At 41.6% G+C, this 14,938-nt stretch overlaps 1 protein-coding gene across 1 annotated transcript in view; it reads left to right on the forward strand.

Moving 5' to 3' along the window:
- SORCS3 (sortilin related VPS10 domain containing receptor 3) overlaps positions 1 to 14,938 on the forward strand; it is a 564,006-nt gene that overhangs the window by 394,613 nt on the left and 154,455 nt on the right. The window contains exons 6-7 of the mRNA XM_056849278.1: positions 2,810 to 2,874; positions 7,657 to 7,775. Of these exons, the coding sequence (XP_056705256.1) occupies positions 2,810 to 2,874; positions 7,657 to 7,775 (184 nt within the window). The remainder of the gene's footprint in view (positions 1 to 2,809; positions 2,875 to 7,656; positions 7,776 to 14,938) is intronic.

The raw sequence follows: 14,938 nt of genomic DNA on the forward strand, positions 1-14,938 counted from the left end.
CTCAAATTGGTGGGGGTGGAGCAGGGGTTGTCTAGTGCATACCATCCCCAAACGGATGGTCAAACCGAACGTGTCAATGCTGTACTTGAATGCTATTTGCGTTGTTATGTCAATTACCACCAAGATGACTGGGTGGAACTGTTGCCTTTTGCAGAATATGCCTACAATAATGCTGTACATCAGTCCACAGGTTTCAGCCCGTTTTATGCGGTGTATGGACAGGACTTCGGTCCTATCACCCCAATAGAAGGTTTAGAGGGGGAGGGGGATGCCGACATTGCCTCTTGGGCACACACCCTCCGTACAACATGGCCCTGGCTGGTTAGCAACCTAGACTGAGCCAAGCGCAAATACAAGGCGCAGGCCGACAAGCATCGTTCCCCCGGTAGGGACCTGCAAGTGGGTAACTTGGTATACCTTTCCACCAAGAACCTGCGCTCCACCCGTCCATGCCATAAGCTCAATGCTAAATACATTGGCCCATTTCCCATCATCCGCCTCATAAATCCTGTCACAGTGGAACTGTCTCTCCCCAAAACTCTGAGGCGTGTACACCCCGTTTTCCATATCAGCCTTCTAAAGCCCCATGTTGCTTCCCCACAATGGCACCCGGAGCCGCCTCCTGAACAGCCCATAATGGTGGGGGGGGGAGGAACATTTCAAAGTCTCCAAAATCCTCGATTCCCGCATACACCATGGGGCCTTGCAATACCTGATCCGCTGGAAACACTTCCCCCCTGCCTATGACGAATGGGTTCGCGCACGGGATGTCTCTGCCCCCAAACTCGTCAACGCCTTTCACAATACCTACCCAGACAGACCAGCCCCCTTGCCGGATGGGAGGGGGCCTTAAGGGGAGCAGGATGTCAGGCTGTTATCTCGGTTTAGATGTTTCCTTTCGTTTCTCTGCTGAACCGTCCAGACTTCAAGGACGGCTACACATACCAAAGCCTGGGAACGCCACTCCTGGGAAATAATGCTCTGTTTATGCTTTGTAATCTCCCGCCGTTTCTCTGCCTTATATTTCCAAATAACGGGCAAGACAACTCATAGCTGTCATCTTATCCTCAATGCACTGTATTGCCTATTTGACCAGTAAAGCCATCTGCTTGGAATCTGATTGTCTCTGTGGTGATTTCTGGTTCGATGGGTCAAGAGCTCACAGTGGTCTCCCATTCAAGTACTAACCAGTTTAGACCCTGCTTAGCTTCTGAGATCTGATGAGATAGGGTAGCCTTGGCCATCCAAGTCAGGGCTTGCAATATTTTTACCGGACACGAAATAGCAAGTCACATGTGAATTTCAAGGCTTGGGGTTTGCACAGTTACTGGGATGGGTATGTAGCAAGGTGTTTCTTCTGATCCAGTAATAATTGGACAAAAGGGAAAGAAAGCAAATCTATTCTATTTTTGGACCCATTAGCAAGGGCAGATCCTGAAAATCATGTTGGTGGAGAATTTTTAAAGACTCCCACGCCTTTAGGGATTCCTTTAGACACTGCTTACCTTTGTTCCACATGAAACGGAATAGAAGAGACCTTGTCTATCATTTGTCTTTTCTCAGTTTCTGGAATGAAAGTCTGCTCTAAGGCAGGGATTGTGCGATTTTTGTGGCAAACATGTTTGACAGTTGCATTTACCATGTTCAACAGTGTTGATCAAATGTGAGCTGATCCACTAAGTTCGTACAGTTCAGCAGTGAACAGTTCAAATGTCTGTTGAACAGGTTTGCATCGAGTTTTTGCAAAACTGCACATGCACAAAAATGCTGTAATCCAAACATTTTGCTCGCCATGAACGTCATTAAGGACTATTTAGACAAAGACTTTTTCCACACATGGGTCTTTCTGCCGCTTTTCCCTGTGGCGAGATCAGAAGCCACAGCTCTGAACTGACTGCTGTCGTTCCCCATAGCAGTATTTCCCCCCGGAACTTACAGCCTTGGCTTTGCTTTGCTGTATGTCATCCACCACCTCTTTGTTAGACAAGAAAAATAAATAAAGAAGGGAGGAGTGTCTCTAAGGCAAACTACTGTGGAGAAGGAGGGGCACAAGACACAAAGCAGAAGCAATGAAACTTGTTTACATACAGGACAAAAAATGGGGGAGACTGATTCAAAGAAGACTTTTTCCTGACAAGGGTGGGGGATCAAGAGCTTCTGAGGACACAGAATCAGCTCAACAGAGAAGTGTTGGTGGAACGCAGGGTAAAGGGAGGACAAGAGTATGAATGGAAGAGGAAGCAGAGAAGGGAATTACACCATCAAGGAACACCCCCTGGGGATGAAGGGATCTGAGGAGAAACAAAAGGGAGAAATAGGAAACTTGTATAGCAGCATTAAAAGGACCAGTCAGGAATAGTCCTGTTATCACCTGGGGCTGTTTTCACCAGAGAGATATCAGGGAGTCAGGCAGTGATGAGTTCTTCTCTGTCTCAAATTATTATCCAACCTGGAGAAGACATCTTGAGGCTGTTCCGGTGGCCTCACCTTGAAGCATTATGGGCTGCTGAGTCTGGTAATTATGAACTTTGGCAACATCATGAAGCAAGTGGAAGAAATGAAAGCCTCAGGTGTTCCAGCTGTCTATTCTTTTTGAACTAGGCTACTTATAATATCCAAGCCCTTTGATTTTCATGTGGCTTCTTCATGCACTAAACCCATTCAAGTCTCAGGGTGGCTTATTTAAAGTGAGAAGGCTGGCTAGTTTTCTATTCCCCTTTCCATTTCCTAACTACCTTGACCTTTGTTTGTTATCGTGGCATTCTACCTCATGGACTGATTTATCTCTTTTCTTCTTCTTTTCTCTCAGGTCTGTCTCAGGTCTGGATAAGGAGCCTGACCTTGTACACATGGAGGCTCGGACAACAGATGGACGTGAGTATCTCATCATCAAGCCTATAAAGCCAGAGAATAATAGATTGAATTTCATCTGGCTCGTTTTTTGTTTCTTGATTTAATTTTAATTGATGAGGAACATGTGGGTCACAAGGCTCAGTTTGCTTAGTGCTACTATCAGACTCCAAAGGGAGTCAGTTGTACAATGTTAACTTCTTAGAGGAAAATACCCAAACTCAAGCTGAAAGCAAAACAAAACTACAGGGCCCTGATCCAGAACTTGTGTTTGAGGAGTGAGGAGTCCACATATTCACATTAAAAATCTCCCTCCAAATTTGTAAATGTTTTTCTACCTCATTTTTATCTGGTGTACCTAGTTCTCGCCTCCCTCACTCTGCCACAAAACAACCCTATGAGGTAGGTTAGGCTGAGGGAAAGCTGGCCCAATATCACTCAATGAGCTTCATGGCTGAGTGGAAGCTGGGTCTTCCAGGTCAGAGTTCAATACTCGGACCGCTATCCCACACTGGTTCCCAGTGTTTGGTTCATAAACATGGCTTGTGCAAGCTTCTTCCTGAGCCACAGAGCTACATCTTGTTCTTCTGCTGGAACCTAAATCATACTTCTTCACCTTCAGAATTTGTAGGTAGTACAATTACTGGAAGTTCTAGCCACTAGTGGTACTACTACAGCTGTAAGGTAAATGTAGGGAGGATCTCCAGGAAGCCAATCTTTCTTTCTTTCTTTCTTTCTTTCTTTCTTTCTTTCTTTCTTTCTTTCTTTCTTTCTTTCTTTCTTGCTTGCTTGCTTGCTTGCTTGCTTGCTTGCTTGCTTGCTTGCTTGCTTGCTTGCTTGCTTGCTTGTTCCCTTGACCAAAAGGTCTTGAGCAGTAAAAGGGGAACCTTTATTTCTTTAAGGAAAATATGGTGGATAGATGCTTGGCTACCGCCAATGTTGTTCTTCGGTCTCTGTCTGCCAGCAAAAAGGGGACTGTTTTATCTTTTGTTACAGTGGCAGGTAATTTGATTAAGATAGGGGTAATCCATTGATTGCAATAGGAATTATATTGGGGGCATTCCAATATATGTGATCAGGAAACCAATCATTACTCCATCCTGCCACTTCCTTTGTTGTAACAGTGAAGGGATGGCACATCTCTGAAGAGACGTGTTCAGTACCTTATTTGCAGAAGGTTTATATTGTTCAGTGCAGACACACATTGCTCACAAACTAGTATATTGGAATTCTGCTGCCATTTACACAAATCCCCCCCACCGGAATAAAAATGGTTATGTAATTTCATAAATGATATTACTTATTGCAAACTGGGATGGTTATACAACTCTTTCCAAACCATCAAGGAACTGCCTGGTGTAAATCTTCCTGTTCTCTTTTACTGTCTACATGCATGGAAGAATTCACATATTCCATACTGATTTTGCCCCAGTATGTACCCCTTAGATTTTACAAGATATTGGTTTATAATCATTATTTGACTCCCTCATTTCTATCACATAAAACATCTGATTGCATTCCTTACTTCATAGAAGGATTTTAGTCTTTTCACAGTCAAGCATAGCTATATTAAATACCTCTGATTCAGTATCTCTGATTTGCTTTTCCTGGATTTCAGAAACTGAAGAAAATATAACTTTGTTCATTTGGCTTTCCCCATAATGCTATTTTATTGTGGGGAAAATGTGTGGCTGTCTGGTGGGCCCTTTATGTATTTGTTTAAAATATTTATATCTCACACTCAACATAAAATTCACAAGGTGACTTACAATAACCATCAAAAATACAAGTAACCAATACTGGCTGATCTCTTTTCACTCTGGCTTTCTGCTTTTATCTGTCTCTTAAAGCCTTGGTCTCTAAGGAGTATCATGCTTTTGCTTTCCGACCAAATTGGTTATTTAGTACATATGGAAAGAACAGTAATGTAATAGCTTTTTATGAGACAAACCAAAATGTCACAAAGTAGTGAACACAAGCTTTCAAGTGTCCCAAAACTCATCTGTCTGATGGTTCAGAATAGTACACAAAAGGGTGCGGGGGGATTAAGGAAAAGACCCAAGTATGTCTGCTGTTTGTAACTTTCTGAGTTCAGAAACCAGGAGACGTCATTATATGGGTGATCTGTGGTCACCTTTATTTCCTTAATATTTCTAATAAATTATGTTTCATTTCCTGTGGATCCATAATGAAAATGAAGCAAGGTTAGGATTAATGCTGTAGTTAAATTAATCAAGGCTGGGAAAAATCCTTGTTGCTATTTCCAGACATGATGTTGTATAAATCAAAACATAATAAAAAACAGATTGCATCTTATTGATAAAATAAGGAGCAAAGTCTCCCCCAAAAAATAAATAAATAAAAGGCAGTGAAAAGAAAACCTCTCGTATCTGGCTGTGAATGTTATCCAGGTGACCTGTTTTGTATATATTTGATTATCAGTGTAATGCTCTCACAGTGAAACACTTTTAAATAGGCAGCTACTGGTTGTCATGTCAACACCAGTCATTTATTTGCATCTGTTTGCTGCCTCTGTTTCCCCCACCTCTGTTCCACTTTTGTTTTGTCACACAGTAGCTGCAGATTATCCAGTCTAGCTGGGTTAAATGAATATCAGAATGGTTGTGTGGTAAAATGCAAGCCAGACAAAAGTGGATCTATACTTAAATTCACCACATTTTTGAGACTAACAGTGCATTCCTGACCTTTAAGGGTGAAAGCCCTCAGGAGGCCAGAAGGTTCTGCACCGGCGTTGGGGCCCTCCACGTGCAAAGAGGGACCTGACAACCTTACTCTCAAGCTCAAATCGAGTCCCACCCCTTTAAATGCTGCTCTGTAATTGGCTTACTTTGCAGTGCTCTCTGTGAGAGAAGATTTCCTTTCCCCCCAAACTCAACTGCCACATAAAAAAGCATTTTAAGAACAAAAAAATGGAGCAATCTGAAAGAAAGGGGGGGAGGAGAAATCCAAGCCTTGTTTTAAAAAAGCCTTTCTTTTGCTCAGAAAGAGCTCCGAGGTAGCAGGAAGCAGGAAGCACTTGAATCCCCGCCTCTTTACACACTGCTTTGTGATTGGCTGTGAGAGAAGCCAACCTTCTGTTTTCCCCTGTTTAACCATTGGCATGCTGCTTTGAGGAGGGGGTTGGAAAAGGGTGGGGTGTGATGGCGCGGGGAAGCTCAACCCAACAATGGAGTATGCACGCTCTGTGACTCTGGAATGAGCCAGGATGAACGGTTTAATTCGGGCCAGAAGAGGAATGGGAAAAGATGGGTTCATTTTGTGTCGAAACAGTGTTGAGCTTCCAAGGAATGAAAACACCTATATCAGGATCAGGGTCAAACTGTAGTCACAAAGTGTTATGTTCAATTAGGAGGGAGGTTAATACCCAAAGCTGCACACAAGCCCTCTGGACACAGGTCTATAGAGGCTTGGGGCCCAGCCAAACTAAAATTAAAAATGTTTATATATACAAGCCAAGAAACTATGCCAAAAAATTAGCAAATGGCTAAATTTGAGGCCCACTTTGGGCTTGAGGCCCTCCTCATCATTCCTGCTTCCTCTGTGACTGGCCTTGGCTGCAAACAACAGAATGCTGGGGAGGGGGAATATTGCAAAGACAGCCCAGAAAGTCCTGTTTCTCAGAACAAGGCATATAACTAGGGTTGCCAACCTCCAGGTACTTCAAAACAAAACAAGTCACAGCACTCTCAATATTTAAACGTGCATGTTTAAATATTGAGAGTGCTGTGATTTGTTTTGTTTTGAAGTTCCCATTACAGCACCGGGTGATTCTTATTTTGTACTCGTAACCTCCAGGTACTAGCTGGAGATCTCCTGCTAGTACAACTGATCTCCAGCCGATAGAGATCAGTTCACCTGGATAAAATGGCTGCTTTGGTGATTGGACTCTATGGCATTGAAGTCCCTCCCGAAACCCTGCCCTGAGACTCCACCCCAAAAATCTCCAGGTATTTCCAACCCGGAGCTGGTAACCCTACACATAAAGTTATATTGCAGGACATAGATTACAACAAGATTCAGTCAGGACAGTAAAGAGTCCACTGAGAGTGTATGTACAGTGCTGGGGAGACAGCTGGGGATCATGTAATAGAAACTACAATCGTTATCCTAGGCTAGGATTTCTAGCCTTCTGTTTCCCTCCTGATTTCTGTTTTCTCTGCCCTCCAAGGTCTTGTTTAGCTTGACTTGACAGTACAGGGAAGAGGAACAGTTTAGACCTATCCATCACAGTAGGAAGCTGGAAGAATTGCTGGCCTTTGACACATATAGTGTTTCTAAGCCAGGTTGCCTCTTCTAGGAAATATCATCTTTCAGTGCTTCATGCCCTATCATTAGGCAAAGGTTTTTTTTTTGGAGGGAGTAATAGTGTTCAATGCACATTTTTCTAAAGTTTAGTTTTGGGTAGTGTAGTTTTGTGGTTTCATATCTCTACGCTTATTGTGTTTTAATCTACCTTGAGCTCCAGGAAAGCAGGATATTATTATTATTATTATTATTATTATTATTATTATTATTATTATTATTATTATTATTATTATTATTATTATTATTATTATGTTTTCCTTCTGAAAAAAGTACCATGATGAGCAGGAATCAAGCACATTTAAGGGAGAAGGGGTGTGAACTGGGAAGCTTCCTCAGGGAGCCCTTTCCTCCAAACAATGTTTGTGGTCCCAGTCTACAACATTCTGACTTTTAGAGCATCTCTAATTTGAATATATGTTTTTTTCAGCCCATAAACTCTTGGGCTACATTTTTTCATACTCAGTTCTATTCCCATTACAGATGCCCACTATATTACCTGTAGGATTCAAGAATGTTCAGAGACTACCAGGAGTGGACCCTTTCTACATTCTATTGACACAAGTTCACTTGTCGTCCAAGATGAATACATCTTCATCCAGGTATGTTTAGGACAGAATGTAAAACCATGATAAATAGACAGCACTGAACACATTTGCATCTTCACCAATGTAAAGACAATGAAGGGAATGGGGAAACCACCTCCTGACCAAGAAACTTAATTTTACTGGGCAATAAACTACTAATATGCACAAAGAAAATCCCTTCCCTCTTTGTTTAAATATCAAAATCCTTGGTCCAGTTTGCAAAAGAATGATTTTTTGTTGTCATATGATAATACAGACATGAAGCAACATGTAGCTGTGGCTCTAGCAAAGCATCATCAAATGCATTTTCATTCTTATTACTGACTCACTAAGCTCTTTATATTTTAATTATATATTGATTCTGCTCTTCCTCTGTGGAACTCAGGGCAGGGTACATCCTCACATTTTATCATCACAGCTCTGAGAGAAAGGATAGACTGAGAGATAGTGAGTGGGCCAAGGTTAACCAGTGAACTTGATGGCAGAGATGGAATTTGAACATAGGTCTACATTGTCCTAGTCCTAGACCAATCATTGCATGGCAATGGCTGAATTCAGGCATCACACAAAAACATGGTTTGATTCTACTAATTATGGTTAGTGTGATTGTATAAATATGGCCTACTTCACTAGCTATATTTTCTAAATTATTTTAGTTGTGCTTCCTTGTGTGATTTATATTCATTCATTTTCATCCTCCCCCCCAATTCCAATCTTACCCCTATTATTTATTTTCTTTTTATTTGTTGTAAAATGACCAGTGCCACTTTGGATTAGAATATGAAATTAATATCTGTGTGCTATTTTTCTAGTTTTATGTAATGCTTCCATTTTTGTGTACTTACTTTTATTCTGTGGTGAGAAGAGAACTAATTTAGTTGGTATTGCTGCATATTCTAGCAGCAGACAAGCATACCATGGAGAAACTGATTTTTCACATCTTGTACAACAAGAGGGTGTCTAGAGTTTGTAACTTGTTGGCCCCTGTGAAACAATCTAGTTCTATTGAACAAATGCCTTTTAGTGACTGCAGAAGTCAGTATTTGTGAAATAACTGTGTGTGGTAAGTGCTGTCAAGTTGCTTCTGACTCATGCCGATGGTAAGCATGCTATTGTTGTCAGCCTTCCTTGCTCAGGTCTTGCAAACTGAGGGCCATGACTTGCTTTATAGAGTCAACCCATCTCATATTGGGTCTTCTTTTCCTGCTGCCCTCAACTTTTCCAGTAACTCTTGTCTTCTCATAATGTGACCAAAGTACGACAGCCTTAGTTTAGTCATTTTAGCTTCTAGGGACAGTTCAGGCTTGACTTGATCTAGCACCCACTTATTTGTCTTTTGGTGGTACGTGGTATCCATAACACTCTCCTCCAACAACACATTTCAAAGGAGTCTACTTTCTTCTTTTCAGCTTTTTTCGTTGTCCAACTTTCACACCCATACATAGATGTTGGAATATTGGGGGTGGGGGGTGGAATGAAAAAGAAGCCTGTTGATGTAAGAGTTCTCTGTGTCTTCCTGAAGGCTATTCTGGTACCCTTAAGGTCTCCCTCCTCGCAAGGAAGACCTGTTTCATTCTCTTCAGCTCCTGCACTACAATAATATAAATTCCTTTCCCTTTCAACATGATCACTTGTTAGATTCCTCTATGCCAAAAGAGGAAGGCAGGGAATAGATGTCTCCACAACAGTCAGGCCAGATTGAAGCTAAGTAAAGATCTAACTAGGAGAGCAGAAGCTTCTATGTGCCGTGCAACAGTTACATGTAACTTCTGTATCTGAGGTGAAAAATATTATGTCTTTTTTAGCAAGGTTAACAACTATTTCCAGGCCTTCAGTTGTTTCTTGTACTCTATGACTGAAGAAGTAGAAAGAACAGAAATCATAGCTATCTGAGTGATGATAGGGTATGTCTCTGTGCGCTGAAAGCATGAGTTATGCTATTGCTCTCTCAGCATCCTGGTTCATAGTTGAATTCCATGACTCTTCTATCAAGTGAAGAGTCTTGGTCTAACCAATGAAACCTCCCCCCCCCCCCATAGGCCTTTCCCCACTGGAGAAAGACTCTTCACCATAGAAAGGACTCCATAGTTCCAGGCCTTTATTAAAAAAATAAAATCATTAATATGAATGGGACATCAAGAAATTGAGGCGGAGAAGTGGGTTTTTTTAAAGGCAAAATGGTGGTATATAAATATTTTAAATGCATAAATAAATTAAATGGGTGCAAACATAGACTTGCCTGAGGACATTAGATCTGACCTGATGAACAGATAGCATACAAAAGAAAGCATTGCTCTCATCTGGCTGAGTGAATGCCAGGTACAGAGCCTTGACTTTACCACCCCACAGCATTATTTTGGGCTGAGAGAGGAAGGGTTGATTCAGCGTCCAGATCTTTCCCTTCTTTCTCCCCACTGGAAAGTGGTGTTCTTCCTTCACGTCAATGGCTTGGGGAGGGCGGATTCCAGCTCACCCAATTTATTCTCCTCCTGTCAGGCTGCTCCCTGCTTACCTCCTATATCGCTTTTCAGTTTCAGCCCTGAGAGAAGAGCAGCCCCAATATCCTTCTTGGCCTCTGAAAGGCCTCTAAGTAACTCCTCACAGCCTTGACATGTCCCACCTACCATGTCCCTGTCCCCCAGGACTAGCCCATCTCATGGGTGTTACCTCTCCCCCTCCAGGCTAGGGAGAAGCTCCACCTATGGCCTGTTATGGGTCAAGGTCTCTGTTGGCACTTCATTGTTTGTCCATACCTGCCCACCATTGCACTGTGTAGGCATGTTCCAGCTAGGGTTGCCAACCTCCAATTGGGGCCTGGAGATCTCCCGGATTTACAAGTGATCTCCAGAATACAGAGATTAGTTCCTCTGGATACAATGGCTATTTAGAGAGCAGACTGTAGGGTTGCCTACTCTGGACTGGGAAATTCCTGGAGATCTGACAGCAGAGCCTGGGGAAAGAGGGGTTTAGGGAGGGGAGGGACCTCAGTGAGGTTAAATGCCATGGAATTCACACTCCAAAGCAGCCATTATCTCCAGGGAAACTGATTTCTGTAGTCCAGAGATCATTTTAAATTCTGGGAGATCTCCAGGTTCCACCTAGAGGTTGGCAAACCTAGCAGGCTCTAGATGGCACTATAATAGTCAGTTAAACAAGCAGAACAGAACAGAGTGCTAAAAGGCAAGTAGCCAATGAAACAACAGGGAGTTTTTGGATAGCATGGAACCAAAGAAGCATATCCTTAGTTGGTGATGATGATTTCAATATTATGGGGAAAGACCTTCTGTTCCCATAAGGATTCATGAAGAATGAATCCCATAAGGATTCATGGAGAATGAATACCTTCAGGTGTTACAACATACGGGGAAACAGGAAGTGTGAGAGACGTGCATTTTACATAATGGCCAAAGTGAAAACTCTCACAAACTTTTCCATTGATATTCACAAGTTGTATCTCTCTCAGAAACCCATGCACCTCACTTTGAGAGATGTATAGATATTCTTGCTTCAGAGGTTATATAGACACATGAAAAGAGAAAGGTTGAGTCTCTGATGCTTTTTCTTTTGGCATGTTGTAATATCTGAAGCTGCCCTTGGTTAGTTACTTACCTTCAATTGTTGAATTACCTCATTTAGTAATTACTAAGCCTGTGAGGCCAGAGGTGAACATGGTAAAATTTGGATCTCAGTAGAATAAGAAATATCAGAGCTTTTTTTCAGATTTTGGGACTGATTAAAAGCTGAAGAGAGCTTTTATTTTTGCTTCTGAGGTGAAGTACAGAATACCAGTCTCTTCACACTGGTGATGGGATGCACTATGTGGGGGCGATCGTTTATCTGCCTGCAATTGGCACCTATTAGAATGAGACACTTGGGGTGGGAATTAATTGTTGCTAATTTCTCTAAGTAAAAAAATAGCAACTCATTAAATTAGATGCCATAGGTGTATTTATATCTGCCTTTCATTTAAAATGAATGAAACTGAACATTTTAGATGGTTATTATTTTGAATGTTAAATAATACTTGATAATCATTTAAAGTTAAGAACATATGGAACTCTCAAGCAGCATCAACACACACAAGCTTCTGTATTGTGAGGGGTCCCATTGTACCTATGTATTTATTCCTTTGTTCAGATAATCGAAGTCTGTAGGATAGAAGAACATAGTCTGGTGGTATGGATTACAGTGTGCCCCAATCTGGGAGCAGTGTAAACCAGGAGCAAGTGGTATTAAAAAAAAGTTTGGAAATTAGGAAATTTGTGGTGCAACTTCGGGGTATTTTCTTGAGGAGTTCTCCCCCAAGAATTAGAATTCACATGTTGCCAGGCCCACAAAAGCTGGGAGAGGGCAGCTATGAATGGTCAGTCATACAGCAACTATTCATAACTCAAATTAGAGGTAATTTCATTCTCTTTAATATTTCTATATCATGTGAATTGATTAAAAACAGTTAAGGTAGCATGTGAAAAGAAAACCATTAAGTATATGGTTTTAGATATATGTGTATGTGTGTGTGTGTGTACTGTCAAGTCACAGCTGACTTATGGCAACCCCTTAGGGTTTTCAAGGCAAGAGACGTTCAGCGGTGGTTTGCCATTGCCTGCCTCCACATGGACTGGCACAAGGTCACACAGCAGGATACCTGTGGAGGAGTGGGGAATCAAACCCAGTTCTCCAGATTAGAGCCAGCCACTGTTAACCACTACACCATGCTGGCTCTCATGTTTTAAGATACATGGATATATTTTGATATTTTTATTGTGTACTTTGTGGGGTTCTGTATATTTCAGTGATCCAAATGCAAATGTATTGAAAGGATCGTGGACATATTTTACCTCAACCAGGAAAGATGCATCTAACAATGATGGTGAGGTGCATGTCTGTGTTTCCAAGCCAAATCAACAAAATTTGGTCTGTGAGAGTTGCATCACAGTCACAGATTTTATTGACATTTTACAGCTATTATATATTTTAAATGTATCTACAAAAAAAAAATCGATGGGGGCAGGGCTGCATCCCTATGAAAAGCTAGGTTTCCTGTAAAAGACGTGCTCATTCTTGTTGCCGTAGGAAGAGATGCATTCTACCTGCAACAGTCAAGGTCTGATTTTGAAGCTTAAAAACTCTTTCAGTTATGTAGGGTGTTGTGTGATGAAGTTAGCACAAATGCAGCTGTTACTGATGGCCAGCTGATGGCCATCTGTGTACAGTGAATACTGTTTCAGGCAATTGGAGAACTGTTCTAGAACTGTTATTGCAGCTCAACACTTTCCCCTTCTGTTCTGTTCAAATTGATTTGTAGCACTTTGACAAGTGCTGCTGTAATAGACATGTATATGTTTTGAGTGACTCTTCTGATGCCTATTGGATACCATCCATTCCAAGTTACATACGCCCTTTGCAGCCACCAAGCCTTTTTGTAGCTTCTTTTAATTTTGTTGTCTTCTTCTTCTTTTTTGGTATGTGAAAGAGCAAGTCATCCAAATAAGCACCACAATCTTTGGCTTCTCAACAGAAAACCACAACAACAACATACCCATGGTCCAAACATTTGCATTTCCTTAAAGGAGCACCTATTACTTAAATAAAACTTTGATTAAAAAAACCCCTTTGAACAGTGATCTAGCCTCTTCAACTCTACAGGAATAATTTCTTTGTTTTGGGTGTGTGGTTTGGAGTAGATTTAAGAGAAGGAGCAGAAATGCCACAACCCAGAGTGGGAAAGGTGGGTTTTTTCTGTTTGTAACACAGTGTTCAATATTGAACAGTGCAGTCCTAAGCAGAATTATACCCTTCTAAACCCATTGACTTAGAAAAGTGTAACTCTGCTTAGGATGGCACTATACATTTTGTGGGTGTTTGAAAATATTGGATAACCTTATTGGTGTCGAAACGAGTTTGCAATGCATGGTGCAAAATTTTTGTGATTTTAATAACATTCAGATGTGAATGTGGCACCTCCAGATATAGAAAGCCGAAATAAAAATTGAAGCAAAATTACATATCTACAGTCATTTAACATTTGCAGTATTTTGAAATCTATCAACAGTGAAGCCTGGCCCAATAGAAATTACCATCTTCCATAAGCATGATGTTCTATTTTTTGATGTAAATTAAAAATGATATTGTGGTCAGCAGTCCAGATCTCCAATGCCAGCATGTGGGCGGGGTCAGGACAACCAGCTGGGTACTTTAAGGACAAGGCTAGAAAGGGTGGGAGGAAGTGAAAGGCAGGAGGCAGTGAGACTGAAGCCAAGGGAAGCTGCCGAGAGAAGGAGCGAGGCAGAGGAAGAACTGTCCAGATACTCCCCCGACTAGCTGGATCTAGCAAAGCAGCATCCAAGAAGGATGCAAGGGAAAGCCTGGAATGTAAGAAGCTGGAGTCAACCAGCTGGAGTCTGGCAAGGGGCCAGTTAGGTAATTAGCTAAAGGGAAGAGCCTGGCTTATGCTGAGAGCTCTCTACTGCCCACAGACTTTGGCTTAAGGGGATGGACTAAAGGGGAAGGAACTGAGCATGGGAACTGGGGGGGGGGTGTCAGTGGCTATACAGCTTCTTGAAGCACACAACCCCAGGAGGGGGACCCCTGCTGATTAAACCATAGAGGTCCCCTGGTCTGAAGCCACTTAGCTCATGACAACTATAGATTTGAATATATCTCAAACTACTCTGACATCATGCAGTCAGTTCTGGGTGGAAGATTCTAGAGTGTGGCGACATTAGTGGTTGGTAATGAAGGCTGTGAACATCTTGGCTCTCCATATCTTTTTTTCTTCTTTCTATCATGCCAAACTACTGAACTGAAGCATTCCCAGCTGACATGTGTAGCCCTATAACTGACCTCTAAAAATGTCCATATACTTTGTTTAGTGGTATATTTCATTGCTAAGCCAAATTACTTATGTATGTAGGGGTAAAAATGCCCCACAATTTTTGTTTTTTAAGTGTCAGAGTTCATTGTGTTTCACAGTACAAAAACATCCAGGACAATATAACAAAACAAAATATATTTTTGAACCTAAACCATTAGACAACTAACATAAACTTAGTTTTAAAGGAAAACATCGACATTTTATATTTTCTACCCCTTTGGCACCTTGAGGTATTTCTGTACCTCATGAATATAATTCTCTATGATGAAGTAAATAGTCTCCAGGTTTCCAGGGAGGTTCCTCA

Source organism: Euleptes europaea, chromosome 5 (assembly GCF_029931775.1).
Source record: "Euleptes europaea isolate rEulEur1 chromosome 5, rEulEur1.hap1, whole genome shotgun sequence".
In the NCBI taxonomy this organism is placed as follows: Eukaryota; Metazoa; Chordata; class Lepidosauria; order Squamata; family Sphaerodactylidae; genus Euleptes; species Euleptes europaea.